Below are 16,815 nucleotides of genomic sequence, written 5' to 3'. Positions count from 1 at the left end.
CTCAGAGGTGGCCTGGGGTCTCTGAGGGTCATAACAAGCAGGCGCAATTAGTTTTTACTTAATCCAATCATTTGACCCGTCTGTCCTCCATATAAAGGTCGCTATTGAGATACTTTAGGTCCTTCCGTGCTGTTTTTGAAGTACAGTGGGGGTATTAGCTGACGGCACTTCTCAGTGTGGACCCGTCGCGTTGCGAGCGCTCAGCAGCCACGTGTCCAGGTGGCCACTGCCCTGGACAGCACCCCTCAGGAGCAGCATATCTCCGTCTCAGCCTGTGGGGCGGAATAAGCCTCTGTCCAGGGGGCTGTCCTGCACATGGTAGGACATTTAGTGACATCCCTGGCCTGTACTCACCAGAGGACAATAGCAACCTCCTAATCGTGACACCCAAGGTGTCCCCAATCAAGGCCAGCCGTCCCCTGGCAGGGGGCAGAATCACTGCCAGCCGGAGTCCCAGTCTAGCTGGAGGGAGCCTCTGTGGCTCCTAGGGCTGGACTGTCACCCTGCTGTGGTGTCTGATGCCTGCGGTGACAGGAGACCCTGTGCTAAGGAACCAGCTGGCCATCTCTCTCCACCCCTGGGGTCTGGCAGGTTGTCCTTTGATTGTCCCATTGTGTAGATGAGGACAGTGAAGCTCAGAGAGACGAAGTCATTTGCCCGGTGACACACAGGACTCAGGTCCACGTCTGTCTGACTCAGACGCACACTTTCGTCCTCCTCTCCATCCTGTGTGACGCTGATGTAACCAGCAGGCGGACCAGATGACCCCGTCAACTGTGTGGCTTCCACCTTCCTCCTGGCCCTGAGCCCCCCCACTCCACTCCAGAGACTTCGCCCACTGCGTTGGGCCTCCGCTTCCCACCGAGTCCTCCCCAGCCAAACCCGGGTGCTGGCCCAAGCCCCCAGGGCCTCCAGGTAGACCCCAAGCAGCAGGCCTGGCGGACCCCAGGCCAGTTAGGTAGGAGCGGCTTCCCTACCGGGCCTCGGCAGCCCTTTTCCCATGGCCTCTGGACTCCCTTTCCGGCCTCAGAGAAGCAGCCCTTCCCTCCCCTTCCTCAGCAGCCCTGGGGTCCTGGCAGGAGGTGCCCAGGGTCAGCACTAGCCCCCACCCCTCCTCGGGACGCCTGTCCACTGGGGCGTGACCTTGAACTGCCTTCCCTTTCTAAGCTTCCGTTCACACACCTGAGTGTCAATCAGAGAACCCAAGGAGGGGCCTTTTGGCCCAGTAGAGGCTGTAAACCTGGTCATGGGGTGGGCCGGCGGCCACTTTGCTGCAAAGGCCCCACCATGGGAAGGCGTGCTCTGGGCCACCTCTCCTCTCCCTTCAGGAATATTTGCCCTGACCCAGCCACTTTATTATTTTTATTTTATATTTTTTAGTACTAGGAATTGAACCCAGGGGTGCTCTACCACTGAGCTCCATCCCCAACCCTTTTCATTTTTTATTTTGAGACAGGGTCTCATTCATTTGCTGAGGCTGGCCTCAAACTTAGAATCCTCCTGCCTCAGCCTCCCGTGTCTGGGATTATAGGCATGTGCCACCACACCTGGCCACAGCCACATTCTGACTGCTCATCTCCAGCAAGCTGCCAGTAGAGGCCCCCCAAAAAGGAGGTAGGACTTTTTTCTGGAGAACGTACCTTGTAGTCGTTATTCTGTTTCCCTCTGCTGTTGCTAGTGGGCTCATCTTAGATCTAGCACAAGTGCACCTTGCCCAGTCTCCTCCACGGTCCCTGCAGCTGGCAGCCACCACTTCAGTGGGGCTGGCTGGGGTCCATCTGATGGGGGTTTGAAGTTGGAGAGGGGCACAAAGTGTGGTGTCCCCACCCACCTCTGTGGGCACTGGAGATGTGGACACCCGGGAGTCAGGCAGCCTTGGGGGACAGTAGCAGCGGGGTCACACTCTGCGTGTCCTCCGGTTGACCCACTGACCAGGCCTTGGCTTCTCCTGTCCCTTCCTTGGGTTTCTGATCTGAAGAGATGGGGACTGCTGATGAAGCAGGTGGCCCCTCCCCTCTCTGCGGGAGCTGCAGGACAAAGATAAGCATTAACAGGAGGAGCCTGTGGGCGGCAGGGGCATGGTCCCCTCCCCTTCCTCATTTACCCAAGGCAGGGCCGCCCAGCCGCTCCCCCTCGGTAGGGCCGAGCGCCCACCTCTGACTGGCAGAGGACAGGCAGAGGTGCCAGGGCAGGATCCTGGGCAGGGCTGGGCAATCGGGGGACAGACCGACACGGACTCTGCCCCGGGGAAGAGCCCGCAGCAATGAAATTCCTCCCAACTGCCTCCGCTGTGTCTCTGTCTCTTGGTTCCTGTGAGTGCTGGGGGCTTTTGTTTTTAAAGTGTCATTAGGCTGAGTTGGTGGCCCGCACCTGTAACCGCAGAGACTCAGGACGCTGAGGCAGGAGGATGGCAGCCTGGGCAACTTAGCAAGACCCTGTCTCAAAGTAACAACAAAAGGGCTGGGATGTGGCTCGGTGGCAGGGTCTTGCCTAGCCCACGTCAGGCCCAGGGCTCATCCTCATCTCCCCCCCCAAAAAAAATTATCATTACATCTAAGGGAAGGATGGGAAATTCGGTAGCAGCAACAAAGGCATGGCGTGCCATGGGCTCCCCTGCCCAGTGGGCCAGGCCCTGCCTCACCAATGCCACCTCCCCCAATCCAGGCACCTCTTCCATTCTGGCCCCACTGGCTTTGTGAGTGCTGTTAGGCCTGAGTTCTCCAAGCTCATTCCCACCTCAGGGCCTTTGCACCTGCTGTTCCTGCTTCCTGGAACACTATCCCCTGAACTTCTCCAAGCCTGACATTCGTCAGTCCAGGCTTAGCCAAGCAGCTCCTCCACGCAGCCTTCATGGACTACCCCATGTCATCATGCCCCGAGTCCTAGCTACTCTTTACCTCATTGTCCTCTTTTGCTTCTTTGTAAATCTTACTAGTTACTTACTATTACTAACTCGTATTTATTGAACAATTACTATGCACCTAGGAGCCCTCTTAACACGTTGTACAGTTATCTCTGTGCATTTTAATTTACGTGCCTTTAGGGTCAGTGCCGCCCAGCAGCATCTTGCCCGGCACGTGTGAGGCCCCGGAGTTCTCTTGGTAGTAATGAAAAAAAAACACGTGTTTAAATCTCCCAACTTCAAGAGATAGGAACAGTTACGGCCCACTGCTTTTGCACCTGAGGAAAGTCGGCCGTGCCTGTCCAAGATGACCAGCTGGCCCGTGGTGGCGGCAGGGCCCAGGCCTCCCCCGGACGCCTCCCCTTGCTCGTCTCCTCCGGAGCCAGTGAAGTGCTCTGGGTGGAGGAGATGAATGGCCGGACGCGGCCATCAGTGCACGTGGACCAGCCTGTCGTGGGGCTGAGCTCCCCACCCACCATCTCCAGGGACGTCCACGACGGTGTGGGCCTGGGGAAGGTCAAGGGCATGTGGCCGAGCTTGGCCGGAGCAGCGCTTGCTCCTGAGAGAATGACGGAGGGAGGAACCAGGCCAGGTCAGGTGGCCCCATAAATTAGAACAACACCCAGAGCCATCAACCCTACGCGGGAGGCCCTGCCAGGAGGTGCTCCGGCTCCAGTTCCAGGCCGGTGCCCGGGGGGGAGAGCCTGCCGTCCCGTCTGCAAGCCTACCGCCTCCCGCGGAGCTGGGACCCTGAGCGCTCTCCCTGCTGACCACAAGGCCCTGAGTAGGGGTGAGGTCGGGGTGCAGGGCCTCCCCCCCAGCCACACCTAAATTAAGTTTGAGGGGAGAACAGTTTTGGGAGACCACCCTTTCCACCCAGCCATGCCAGATCCTGTGCCCAGGGGCTTTGAGGGCCTGACCTTCCTTCTCAGTCATTCACCTAAGGTCCTGGGACAGGGAGACGCTGGGTGTGCCAGCTCCGTCTCTGACCCCCACCGACCTAGTCAGCAGGGTTCTAAGGCCTCTCATGGTCCTGAGCCAGGTACGGCCCCGCCCCTGCTGCCCTCCACCTGGGGCCTCTCCACCTGGGGGTGCTCTGCAGGAGGGAGCGGCCAGACCTGGATCCCAGGGGCCTGCAGTTCACCGCACACGCTGCCATAACTGTCCCTGGGATTTATTGGGAGCAAGTGCTCGTCCCCGTGGGCCTCCATGTGCTCATAGGTAAAACAGGGTGGCCTTGGTACAGGCCTCATGGGTTACCCAAAGGATGGACCGTAGCAGGGATTGGTCCAGTGCCTGGGGCATAATAGACACTCAGTACGTAGCTACCATGCCTTAGTTTGGGGCTTATTGAGATGAAAACAAATCATGATAAGATGTGGCTCCTGCTCTCAAAGGCTTCCTAACTAACTCTCGTGGGGAGGACGCTGAACACTTGTTGCTGTTGTCTGAAGCACAGGGAAGGAGAGGTGAATCCTGGCTGGTGGCGTCAGGGAAGGCCTCCTGGTCCCGGTGACAGCTCAGCTGGGTATCGAAAGATGCACGGGTCCTGAGTGAGCCCGAGGACCTGCTCCATGCGAGCAAGCGTACCTGGTGGGAAAGTGACCGGGAACACTAAGACTAGAGGGTTGATGAACTTGAACCAGGGCTTCGAAGGCGTGGCTCAGGTGTTGAACTCTGGTCTGGAGGTAGCAGGGAGCTGTGGAAGGCTTCTGAGGAAGAGAGGAACTGTGGAGGAGATTGCGTCATCACCAAGGAGAGGCCCGGGCAGCTGGAGGCACCTGTGCCTAGTGAGGAGGGAGGCTGAGGTTGCCGGGGGGAGGAGGAGGAGGCTGCCTGGAGACAGACGTCATGGCTGGCCTCGCTGATGCCTGCCAGGGCAGCTGCCCACCCTCCGGCTCCAGCATCACCATGCAGAGCACCAGGTGTGAGGCCTGGATGGAGACCTGGCCTCCCTCCCCTCTGTCCTCGAGGGTGCTCGCCACGGTCGCATGCCAGGCTGGCACCCAGGACTCCCCCTTCCAACTCCTCCAAAGACCCGAGGGCAGGATGTCACACCCAGGCTGCCAGGAGCTGGGGTCACTCTGGGGATGAGCCCCGGCTGGTGTTAACGAGGCCCAGGCCAGATGGACAAGCGGCGGGTGCCCGGTGCCAGCCAGGAGCAGGCATGTCGTGCCATCAAGTCTGGGACTGAGTGAGCCTCCCCAGCACTGCAAGGCCAAGCCGGTGTCCTGCCCCAATGAAGACCAGAGAGGCTGGGTAGCTCCCCAGAGGCCACACAGCACTTGAGGGGCTTTGCAGATGTCCTTTTGCTTGACACCCACCGCTTGGCCATGTCTTTCCATTTCCAGGGTCCATTTCCATCTGGTCCCATGCCCACCTCATCCCTTGCCCGGGTGGCCATGGCAATCACCTGCCCACTGCTCCTCCACTTCCGCTATTGCTCCTGATCGTGGGTGAGCTTCTGTGGTGCCCAAATGATCAGAACCTTCCAGTGACTCCCCTGGACTCCAGGGGCCTTTGGCCACTGGGCCTCGACTTGACTCTGCAGACCCGTTTTCTGTGTCGCCCGCCCCCCCAATTCCCCAACCCTCCCCCACAGTCTAGGAGTCTCCCTCCACGCACCCCCCACCTTGCTCACAAATCCATTCCTGCTCGCCTTCTTGCCGTTTCTCGAACACGCCGGGCCAGCATCGGCCTCGGGCCATCGCCCAAGCTGTCCGCCTTGCTTGGAAACCACCAGAAAGCTTGTTGGAAATGTGGTTCTCGGGCCCCTGGCCAGAGCTGATGAATCAGAAACGCGGGCGGTGGGCCCAGCCTCCGTCTTTAAACAGATCCCGCAGGTGAAGTTCTCGGGCATTCCAGTTCTTTAGAACAGGAAGTTCAGACCCCAGCTCAGACGCCACTTCTTCAGGGAACCCCTCCTTGAGCCCCAGACCCCATGACCCCCCTGTGGATGGTGTGATCTACCGAGAGTCTTCCTCATCCCCTGGAATGGGAAGGCCCCGAGCCCAGAGGACACATTGCCTTTGTCGACACGTCTACCCGGCACCTAGAGCTGTGCCTGGCACATAGTAAGTGTTCAATAAATACGTGTTAAGTAAACGAGTGGCCATGGACGCCAGCCCCCTACCCCAGCCCGTCCTGTGGCAGACACAGACGCACCGTGTGCCTGGTCCAGGCCAGGTGCCGAGACAAAGTAGTCTCCTCCTTTCAAGGAGCCAGCTGCCCAGGGGAAAATGCACAGGGGCACGGTGGATTGAGCTGGGTCTTCAAGGAGGGACATTTGCCAGGCAGAAGCCAGGGCAGGGCATTTGGGGTAGAAGGAACGGCGCCATGAGATGGGACGAGGACGGGAATTGGGGGGTGGGATTGCAGAAAACGAGTCTGGAGAGACAAGTTGGGGCGTGGGGGCTGGATGCCACCCACTGAGCACCAGGCTGCGGAGCGAGGTGGGCACGGTCCTGAGCTCTGTTTACACCGCGCCTGGACCGCCAAGGTCAGGTTCATTCATTCATTTTCTCCCAAAGCACATGCTGAGCACAGCCATCCCAGGTGCAGGGACAATGCAGGCCGGCTCCAGGGACCCGCGCCTGTCCTCCCACCCGTCCTCCCGCCCACTCTCAGGTCTCTGCCATAAGCCAAAGGGATGTCATAGACACTCCCTGCCCCACGCTCTTCTCTGCCCCCATCCTGAGCCCCTCCCTGCAGCCTCGGGGGACCCTGGAGCTGCCCACAGCCCCTGCTCCCGGGGTCTCGAGTTTCTGCAGGGGATTCTAAGAGGATCTTCCTGCAGAGGGAAGCAGCCAACAGGATCCACAGGGGGACAAAGGCGCCTTTGTCACTTCTGCCAGCTCCAAGAATAGCTGTTTGCTCAGCTCCCAGCATGACTGGTGCTGAGTGGGGGGAGGGTGGGGCTCTGATGTGGGCCGGTGTTAACCCTCGGGACCCTCTGGGGCTCCTCCGGTTTCTCACTGGCCCAGAGAATAAAGGCGGCAGGAAGCATCCTTGGAGTCACTAAGGCAGGGTCCTAAGAGACCATCCCCTCTGGGAACTTGTGAAGCGTCACTTTCTAAATAGAATTGTGTGCAGATGAAGTAGCAGCATCTGGGTAGAGCAGGGCAGGGCTTCAGCAGAGGGCCCTGGCCTGGGACCTCCCTGCCCCACTCTTGGCCAGTTCTGCGCCTCTGACTCTGGTTCCCTCCTCCCACTTAACACTCAGTGACACAGAGAGGGAAAGCCACTTGCCCTGGGCCAACCAGCAAGCTGATTCGCAAAGCTGGGATCTGCGCTGGAGGGAGGTGTCCCAGACCCGCGACTTTTCGCCAAAACCGTACACCTTCGGTGGCACTGTTGGCTCTTTAAACGGGCTCACGCTTCCTTAATAGCTTTGTTTTAAATGGAGATGTCGTAGCATCCCATAGACGGCTTTCTCAGGTGCCGTAAAAAGAGACTGTGTCATAAACACATCAGCCTCCCGGGAAGAGGCTGGCCTTAGCCTGCTCACTCCCACCCTCTTAGCTGGGGACCAGCCACTGCACCCAGCTGGGCTGGCCCTGAAGGGTGAGGAGCCTGGACCCTGCCCCCCAGGGGGGCCTGTGCCCAGAGGAGGGCAGGTTCCCTGGCACCACCTGGCGGGACCTGGAGGGAAAGGTGTCACCAGCCCTGCAGAGGGGGGAGTGGAGGCATGGGGGGGGATCGTCCAGGTCTTGTGGGCTGGCTGACAGGCCCTCAGAAGGGCAAGCGTCACATCAAGACCCCCTCAGCAGGCCCGCGACAAAACTGGGCCCAAACGCGGAGCTTCTGCAGATGCAGCCCGTCCAGGGCCTTTGCCTGGACTCCGGGTCCCTCCTGATGAGGGAAGCTGGTGGGCGGCAGCCGGCCACAGCCACCAGGCGTCCAGCTTCCCGTGCGTCCAGTGTCCCCCTGGCAGGCTGGGACTTTAGAAGGAAGCAGGGAGACCAGGAACAGCTCCCCTGCCCGCGCCTTCAGCGCCCGGGACCAGGGTCTTTGCCGCGAGCCCCTGCAGGTGGTGGCCGGGTCCTGCCATCCAGGGTCTGTGTTTTGTGGGTCTGTCGGGCTTCTGCTCTGCTGAGGCCTGAGTCCAAGGCCTCACGTGCCAGGCAAGTGCCCCCACGGCACCACACCCCCAGCCCCAGCCCCTGGCCTGGGTCAGAGGCTCGCGCTCCCGCCACAGCCACCCAGGGCTCTGACCACTGGGCAGCACTGGGCAGCAGCACCCACAGTCCCCAGAACAGGTGAGAACACCCGCCCTCAGGCCAGCCCTTCTGCAGAGCTGAGCGTCCACTGTGGTCCGAGGCCTGCAGCTGCGGCTGCCGCTGGACTCCGAGAGGCGCCCGCCTGGGCCTCCCTCCCACCGGCCCCTGCCAGCTGCCTCACCTCACCCAGTGAGGCCAGCCAGACTCTCTCGAGGCGTGGGACCGACAAGTCTGCAGTGTTAAGAAGGAAGAGGGTCTGAAGGTCAAATAGCACCCCTGACGGCCTGAGGCGCAGCCAGAGTCACAAACCCCTGGCCCCCAGAGCACAGGTCCCCAAAGACAGATGCAGGCGCCTCCTGCTCCCATCGGTCACAACCCCCTGTGAATCCCACCCGGAACCTCTGAGCCCTCCTGGGCCTTTAGGAATCCTCAGATCAAGGGCTGGTTTGAGCAAACCGCACCTTCCGCCCGGCTCCCTGTCCCGTTACCTCCCTTAAGCCAGGGTCTTATCAGCTCGGGCTGCCATGACCCCGCTGTGGGGGCAGCTCACGGCAGGCTCCTTCCCACAGTTCCGGAGAGGAGGAGTGTGACGTCCGCCCGCCCGGCTGAGAGATGCAGGGCCTCCTCCCTTGCTCCTGGCCTTACCCTCGCGTGGCCTCCTGGGGTGTGGGGGCATAAACACTCGACCACACCAGCTGGTCCTGCCGGAAGTCTGGATGGCTTCTCAAGAAATCCAGAGCATTTCCTTCTCAGTGGAAATGACGGTCAGTCGGCAGGAGGAGAATCCCGGCCAACAGAGCCACCCCATCCTGCCCCTTTAGGACCCTGGTTGACAGAGACAGGGAGGCAGGGTCCTAGGCCCAAGTCTGTCTTTGGAGCAGATTCCTCCCTCTGTCCGGGACTCGTCGTCCACCTGTGGTACCACGTGCTCCCAAGGGCTTCCTCAGAGCCCGGGTCCTGCCCACGCCTGTACTCCCATCACCTCAGGAGGCTGGGGCAGGAGGATCGTAAGTTCGAGGCCAGCTTCAGCAACTCAGGGAGGCCCTAAGCAACTTAGTGAGACCCTGTCTCAGGATGAAAAGGGCAAGGGGCTGGGATGCGGCTCTGTGGCCAGGCATCTCTGGGTTCAATCCCTGCTACCAAAAAGCAAAGAAGGACTTCGGTCCTGAGGCTGCGGGTCCCGAGTACGGTTTTCAGCACCAAAAAAGAAAAAGAATTCTAGGGTCTCCAGGCCCCTCCCTGCTACTCCCTGTGATAGCAAGTTCCTGTGGTGACTGAGTGATCGCCCTACGGCTGGGTCCTCTGAGGTCCCCCAGACGGGAGCCAGGAGAGCCCTTGCAGACCTGCTCCTGCCGGCCCTGGTCACACCTGCCCAGGGCTCCCTCCTGACCCTCGGTCTTCTCTTCCCACAGCGCGGCCCCAGCCGGGGCCCAGACTTTCAGCCTGAAGCACTCGGAGGACGTGCGGGTGGAGGTCGTCCGGGACGGGGAGGCTGAGGAGGTGGCCACCAACGGCAAGCAGCGCTGGGCCCTGTCGCCCAGCACCACGCTGCGGCTCACCATGAGCAAGGCCAGCACCGAGGCCAGCGCCGACAAGGTACGCGCGGGACGGGGGGCATGTGCCGCGAGCAGGCCGGACAAGCCTGTCCCAGAGACACAGAACGCAGCCACACGTGTCCTTGTCAGCCCCCAGAAGGCCACATCCAAAAGGCAAGAAAAGAAATCCACGTTGAGAGTAGATTTTGCCGGAGCCCACCTGTCAAAATGCCATTTTTAAGCCGGGCGCGGTGGCGCACGCCTGTCATCCCGGCAGCTCCGGAGGCTGAGGCAGGAGGATCTCGAGTTCAAAGCCAGCCTCAGCAACTCCGCGAGACCCTGTCTCTAAATAAAAAAAGGGCTGGGGATTGGCCCAGTGGCTAAGCACCCTGAGTTCAACCCCCAGTACCAAAAAAAACCACAAAAATCTTGACAAGTCATGAATATTAAGAAATCAACAAGACGTTTTATATCCTTTTCCTGTAACAAACCTACGCCCACCTGAGTCCACACTAGTCACGCTTCAAGCGCTTGGCAGCCGCGTGGCTGGGGGCCATTGCATTGGGCAGCACCTGCTAGGTCCTGGAAGGACGGTGTCACGGGGGTACAGCGCGGGCTGCTGGGTGACGGGCCATTCCGATGCTCAGCACCACAGAGCCCTGGATCTCACTGTGTCTACAGTGGGGTGCTGAGCAGTCAGGGAGCCGGCTCGGGTCCCCTCGTTGCCAGCTCTACCCTGGGCCATGCTGGCCCTGGGCATCTGCCCAAGAAAACCCTCTCAGGCTGCCCTCCCACCACCACCCGGGAGCTTAGAGGGAGCTGGAGGCACCATGTGGCAGATGTGGGGACCCCACAGGTAGTGGGGCGCACAGGCGGGCAGGTGGCATCCTGGCTGCACTCGGAGGGGAGTCCCTGGTCTGGTGCCATCACCTGGGAGAGGCACTGGACAACCCAGGAGTGCTTCCTGGAGGAGGCTGGGGGGAGGACTTGCCAGATGAGGCCGAGGTGGGGCTCTCTTGGGATTTCCTGCTTGTGACCTATGGTCTCTGCCCTCCTCTCTACCCCGTGTGCCCCACCCCAGGTCACCGTCAACTACTATGACGAGGAGGGGACCGCCCCCATCGACCAGGCTGGGCTCTTCCTCACGGCCATCGGTGAGTCAGCGAGGCTGGGGTCTCGGGGCTGCTGTCCCCAGGGCTGCCCCCACCCGCTCCTCGGCTCTGCGCTCTCACCAGACCCTGTAGCTGCAGGCGTGGGGAGGGCACCTCGCTGCCGCCTGCTGTCCTAATGCCAGGCCGCCTGCGGGAGACGGGTCCCCTGTCTGGGCTCTGTGGGCCACACAGGAGAAAGGAAAGCCCTTCCTTCCCTCAGCTCTTTTGCAGCCTGAAAAAGAGCTTCCCACTGTCCTTGTCCTCCTCAAGCCCAGTCCTGGGGGCCCAGAGATATGGCCTTGGGTCCTCGGCTCACCTGATCCAAGTCCTTCATTTGATCCACGGGATGGTGAGGCCCAGAGAGGTTAGAAAACTCATTCAGAGTCACACAGCAACCAGGTGGCAGGTGGATTCTCTCCACTGCACTACCCTGCCCTCCCTCCCGGGGTGCCAGGACGCTCCCTCCCAGGCAGGTGGAGCCTGCTCTGCAGGCCCAGGGAGGTGACCTTTGGAACCTGCTGTGATGGAGGTGTTACCCTGAGGCCCTCCCAGAGGTCACTTTGTCCGTGTGGTTGAACATGGACAGAGCTGCCTCATGGCAGGGGAAGGGAACTCAGACACCGAGCGCCAGCGGTGTGCTGGGTGCTTTTTAAAAATAACAATAACGGCTCCCTCCTCCCGCTCAGCCGCGCTGCACCCAGGCTGTGTGGGCGCCTCCACAGCGAGTCGGGCTGCAGCGCTAGACCCTCCACCTCCACGAGAGCAGTCTATTCCCTTCCTCTCCTGTCTCCCTTTTTGCGGTTCTGGGGATCCAATACAAAATCTTGTGCACGTTGGCGCTCGCTGGCCCCCAGCGGCGCCCCCCCCCATCTAGCCTCAGGGTGATTCCAGGGACAGACCTAGTCTTGTCCTGTTTTGCAGATGAAAGAATCAAGGCTGTAAAAACCAACCAAAGGTTGCCTGGGGCCACACACCTGAAAGTGGCTGATGTGACCAAGTCACTTGCGTTAGGTCACATCCTCCTCCTGGGGGTTTTGGAAGCTCCCCCCCCCCCAGCCCCGCCAGCCTCCTCTGTGCCCTCAGCCACCGGAACAGGCTCCGCGGCTGCACTTTCCCATTCCTCAGCCGACCCCCAGTGGGCCTGGTGGGTGGTCAGTCTGTCCCTCTTTCTGCATCCAAGGGTGGCCAGCCCGGGCCTGGGACTCTGATGGGGATGACCTCAGGGGGCCCTGGGAGATGAAACCAGAGCCGCCCTGGTGTGCTGGGCCCTGGCACGTGAGCGCACCCCACATACACAGTCTCGGATGACTGTCCTCGGAAACCGAATCCCAGGGGCAGGGACACCTGAGGACAGAGACCTGTCCCATGAAGGTGATCCCTGGGGCTGCCTGTGCCGTCCAGACGTCCACCCGCGCAGGCGGACTGAAGACAGACGGAAACCAGGAGGAGGACGGGCTCTTCTCCTTCATCAGAAGACAGAAGCTCAGAGGGAGCCCACGGCCGCCCGTGGTCAAGGGTCTGAGCTTCTGCGTCCCCTGGACACTTGTGCATTTAACTGCCGGGACTTCCAGATCCCGAGGTTCCACGGGCCAGAAAGATGCCCCCTCTGAGCCCCTAAGGAACATGAGAAGCTTGGCAACGTTGACGGATGACCAAAAAGAAGACATTGGTGTAACAGCTTGCCTTCAGCTCTCACGGTCATGGCACCATGAAAAGTGACAGGGCCTCTCAAGAAAAGGCCAGGCCATTTACAGAGTCCAAAATCAAGCTAGAGGAGAGCTCGCCCCGCTGACCTTGTGCTTCCTGATGCCCGGGGACCCTGAAGGAAAGGAGACTGGCTTCCCCTGGGAGCTCTGATCTCTGCGTCCCCCACCCCAGGCCTCCTCTTCCTCCGGCATCTACCCCAGGGGCCCTTGAGCCCCCATCCCGAGCCATCAATAGGGCCAGTGCCGGGGAGGCAGGAACACCCGAGACCACACTGAGACCTCAGGCCACCACCATCCCGAGCCTCAGTTTCCTCATCTGCAAGATGGGACGCACTGGGCATTGTTGAGCAGGGCTTCCAAGGATTCACGGAGTGGCCCGTGCAAGGGGACCGTGCCAGGGCCAAGGGCGCAGAGCAGGTGCTCAGCGGATGCCCCCTGAGCCTCCCTTCCTCAGGGTGGCCACAGGACTCTGCCTGGAGGACGAAGAAACTTACTGTCCTGAGTCTCCTCCCTGGGAATTGGGAACAGATAGACGGTGCCCTTGGCCAAATCAGGCCCTAATTTAGTCCAGTCCTGCAAGAACTCTGTGTGACCGGGATGAGCAGCGCACTTCTAGGCCTCCCTTTCTCCAAGCTACAGAGTGGAAATTAGCCTGAGGACCTCCAGGACTCTGGTTGGAGCTGATTGCAGAGCCTTCCCCTGAGGGCGAAGCGGAGGGGACACCCTGAAGAGGGGGCCCCTGCCAGGCCCTGGCGGTGACAGCAGCACACAGAATGGACCTTGGGAACCTGTAGCCACCAGCGCCCACGTTGGCTGTGCCGGAGGGAGTCCTCGCTCCCCGCCGCATCCCAGGCTGCTCAAGCCCCGGAGGCCAGCAGGAGGCCAGCACCCTGCCACTGTCCATGGGGCTGGCAGCCGGCCAGCGTCTTGATCCTCAGGGCAGACGGCCTTGAACCCAATCCTAGTGACATTTCCCGTTAATCTGCCCCACACCCAGGCGCCACCCGACCCCTGGGAGCTATTCAGAGGAGCTGAGGTAGGAGCCCGAGCCTCTGGGAAATGTCTGGAGCCCGGAGTCCCTGAGACAGGTGTCCTCCCCTCCTCCCCCGGCGGGCAGCGCTCTGGGCAGGTCCTGCCAGCCCCGATCACTGTCCCCGCAGGCCCCGGCCCCCTGACACTGGGCGACATCAGACACCGAGGAGCCTGGCAGGGGGCAGACCCAGGGGATGGCTTGCAACCTGGGGGACCTCGGAGGGAGGGTGAAGGGCAGAGAGGCCACTGCAGCTGGCTGAAGGGACAGGCCACAGGTCCCAAAGAGAATCAGGAAGCACCGTGGAGGTGGGAGGAGGTGATAAGGGGCCAGTGATGAAATGCCCGAATTTCACAACAGGAAGGCCGCAAAGCCTGGCCCAATTTAATGAAGCAGGAAATAGAAAGAAGTGCTGTTTTATTTTTGTACCAGGAAGATGAAAAGAGGGGCTGGGTAAGAAACCACTCAGTGCTGTTTTGTTTGATTTTTTTTTTTTTTTTTTTTTTGCATATGGTACAAATATCACATTGAAAATTTTTGGTTTCTTTGCTTGTGTTTTTGTTTTGTTTCTTGGTGCTGGAGACCGGATCCAGGGTGCTTTACCACTGAGCCACGTCCTCGGCTCTTTTTTGTTTGTTTGCTGTGAGGCAGGGTCTCACTAAGTCGCTGAGGGTCTCACTAAGTCGCTGAGGCTGTCCTCAGACTTGCAATCCTCCTGCCTCAGCCTCCCGGGTGGCTAGGATTACAGGTGTGTGTCGCTGTGCCTGGCTAAATTGATAGAATTTCAGAAGTTGAGAAATTCATACTGCAACAAAGCAACGCAGAGCGCTTCCTAATCGCTCTCTAGGAACCGCTGCTTCAGTGGACAAAGAGCTTCCGTGCAGCTTACAGACAGAGGCCCCAGGGCTGCAGGGGTGGCCCAACGCCTCTTTCTCTGATCTCCACCTTCAAGGGAGCAAGCATTGCGTCTCTGAAGGTGGCCTTAGCTTTAGGAAACAGCCCAGGTAGGAGGTCAGCCAGAGGTCAGCCCTAGATCCTTGGAGACAACAGAAGAGACCCGGAGCCGGAGCCTGCACTCCAGGAGCTTCAGGGGTCGCTTCCCTGCTGGGTGCCTTGGTGAAAGCCTGGGTGCCCTGTGTGGACGCCGAGTGGTGGCAGGTCCCAGGGTCTCTGAGGACAGCGGCCGTGGAAAGCGGTGTGCAGTGGGCGCGGGCGGGAAAGGAGCTGGCCTCCTGCTCCTGCTCCTGACCTCAGCCTCGGGAGCACGGGGGGCCCCCCTTCTCCCCGGGCCCTTGCTGGCCCCCCTCCAGGATCTCCGGGCCAGCTCCCTGGCGGGCGGTTCCTGGAGCCCTGGCTTGCTCTCCCCCAAAAGGGCCCAGTGACAGCTCCCTCCAGGACTGGAGGCTCCTTCACAGCGGGTCTGGGCACGGTCACCAGGGCCTAGCCAGGTGCCGGAGCCGCGGCCCGGGCTCCACAGTGGCAGGAGTGGCGAAGTGGGCCTCCAGCCTCCCAGGAGGCCCGGGAGCAGGACACTATAGGGTACCACTTCCAGGGACCTCCCTGCCCCCTCCTTCTTGCCTCTGTCCACTCCAGGACGGCCACATTGAGGGGCAGGAGGCTGGGTAGAGGGGGGACTTGGGTGTGGACCCGGTGGGGCTGGACCGCCTCACCCCCCACCCCACCCAGGGAGAGGGCTTGGCTGTCGTGGGGACTGACCGGGAACACATTCGTCCCACCCAGCCCCCACCTCAGTCCAAGTCTTGCAGGGTGTGCGCGGTCCCCCTGGGCAGCTCTGGGGCCTGAAACCAGCGTGTCTCACTCTGGGTGACACTCTTGATGCCACCCCAGCAGCACCTATCAGTCTCTTAACTCCGAAGAATTAATTATCTGGCTCAAAGGTCAGTAGTGCCTATCATTGCAATTAGTGCAACGGCTAATTTTTACAAGAAAGGACTCCATTTTAAAACTGAGAAAATTGGAGCTCAGAGAGATTGTCTAATCTGCCCATAGTCACACAGCTCCTAAGCAGAGAACCAGGGTCCAAACCAACACTGTCTAATGCTAAACCTCTCCACTGCCCCACAGTCTCCACAAAGCCTGTCTCCGTGGTGGGCCCGGGAATGATAAAAGTCCCTTCCCTGAAAGAAGGATAAGCAGGGACCCTGGCTGGTCATCTAGCAGGAGCCCCGATCACAGGCACCCTCAGATCAAGAGGGCTGAAGACATGGTTTCTCAGCCAGAGGAAAACCCTCGGTCCTTGTTGGTGGAATCTAGACTTCTGGGGTTCTTGGAGAGGAGGACATGTGCACGCACAGACACACGTGTGCACACACACACGCCCAGATGGACTGGGAGAGACAGGGAACCCCGAGCTGGTACATTTTCAAATTATAACCAAGTCAGACGGGTGCAGTGCGGACCTCAGCTCTGCTCCCACCTCCCGTGTGCCCCTGGGACTGCACCCTTCTGAACGGAGGCTCCAAATCTGTCCAGTGAGGACTGATCCCCAGCCCCCAAGAGGAGGGAGGGGGATCCCTGGCCTGTCCGGCAGCACCCCCAAGGCTGTGAGCTGCTGGTCCACATGGCGTCTGCAGAGGTGCCCAGGGGTGTGGACATTAGCCAGGGGCTCAGAGAAGATGAGCTCGCAGGGCCCCCATCCCCAGCCACCGAGTGCCTGGGTGAGTGGCCCCAGGTCCCCCAGGTCCCCCATGTCCGTGCCACCCTGTCTGGCAGGCTCAGCAGCTCACCCATGTTTCTCCTCCCCAGAGATCTCCCTGGATGTGGACGCCGACCGGGACGGCGAGGTGGAGAAGAACAACCCAAAGAAGGTACCTAGGCATCAGGGCAGACGCCCCGAACTCGGGCAGCTCAAGGGCAGGGCCCCGAGTAGACCCTGTAGGCAGCCAGAGACTCCCACGCACAGGACGCCCCCTCGCAGACCAGCGTCATAACGACCGTCCTAAGCCCCCCAAAAGGCTGTTGCGGGGCCATGGAAGGGGCTCTGGTCTGGGCAGCAGCCAGGCTTCCTGGGAGAAGGGCCAGCTGTGCTGAGGCTGGAAGGGCGAAGAGATTTGACCAGCAAAAAGGAGGACATTGGTCCAGCCAGAGGACCAGCGGGGGCAGAGGCCCAGGGGCGTGGCATCTGGGAGCGGAAGGGCGGCCAGTGCGGGTGGAACAGAGTGAGCCGGGTGAGGTGAGACGAGGTAGAGGTGATGGCGTGGAGAGGCGGGCAGGTCTCCTGGGCCTCGCAGCCACCGTGAGGAGCCAGGCTT

The 16,815-nt window shown here is 60.6% G+C and overlaps 1 protein-coding gene across 1 annotated transcript in view; it reads left to right on the top strand.

Annotated features, from left to right (window-relative positions):
• Padi2 (peptidyl arginine deiminase 2) overlaps positions 1 to 16,815 on the top strand; it is a 39,046-nt gene that overhangs the window by 2,287 nt on the left and 19,944 nt on the right. Inside the window, exons 2-4 of the mRNA XM_078025397.1 lie at positions 9,534 to 9,717; positions 10,738 to 10,810; positions 16,310 to 16,371. Coding sequence (XP_077881523.1) covers positions 9,534 to 9,717; positions 10,738 to 10,810; positions 16,310 to 16,371 — 319 coding nt within the window. The remainder of the gene's footprint in view (positions 1 to 9,533; positions 9,718 to 10,737; positions 10,811 to 16,309; positions 16,372 to 16,815) is intronic.

Source organism: Ictidomys tridecemlineatus, chromosome 11, assembly GCF_052094955.1.
Source record: "Ictidomys tridecemlineatus isolate mIctTri1 chromosome 11, mIctTri1.hap1, whole genome shotgun sequence".
NCBI classification, from domain to species: domain Eukaryota; kingdom Metazoa; phylum Chordata; class Mammalia; order Rodentia; family Sciuridae; genus Ictidomys; species Ictidomys tridecemlineatus.
Note: the sequence above shows the minus strand (reverse complement) of the source record. Positions and strands in the feature narration are given on the sequence as shown.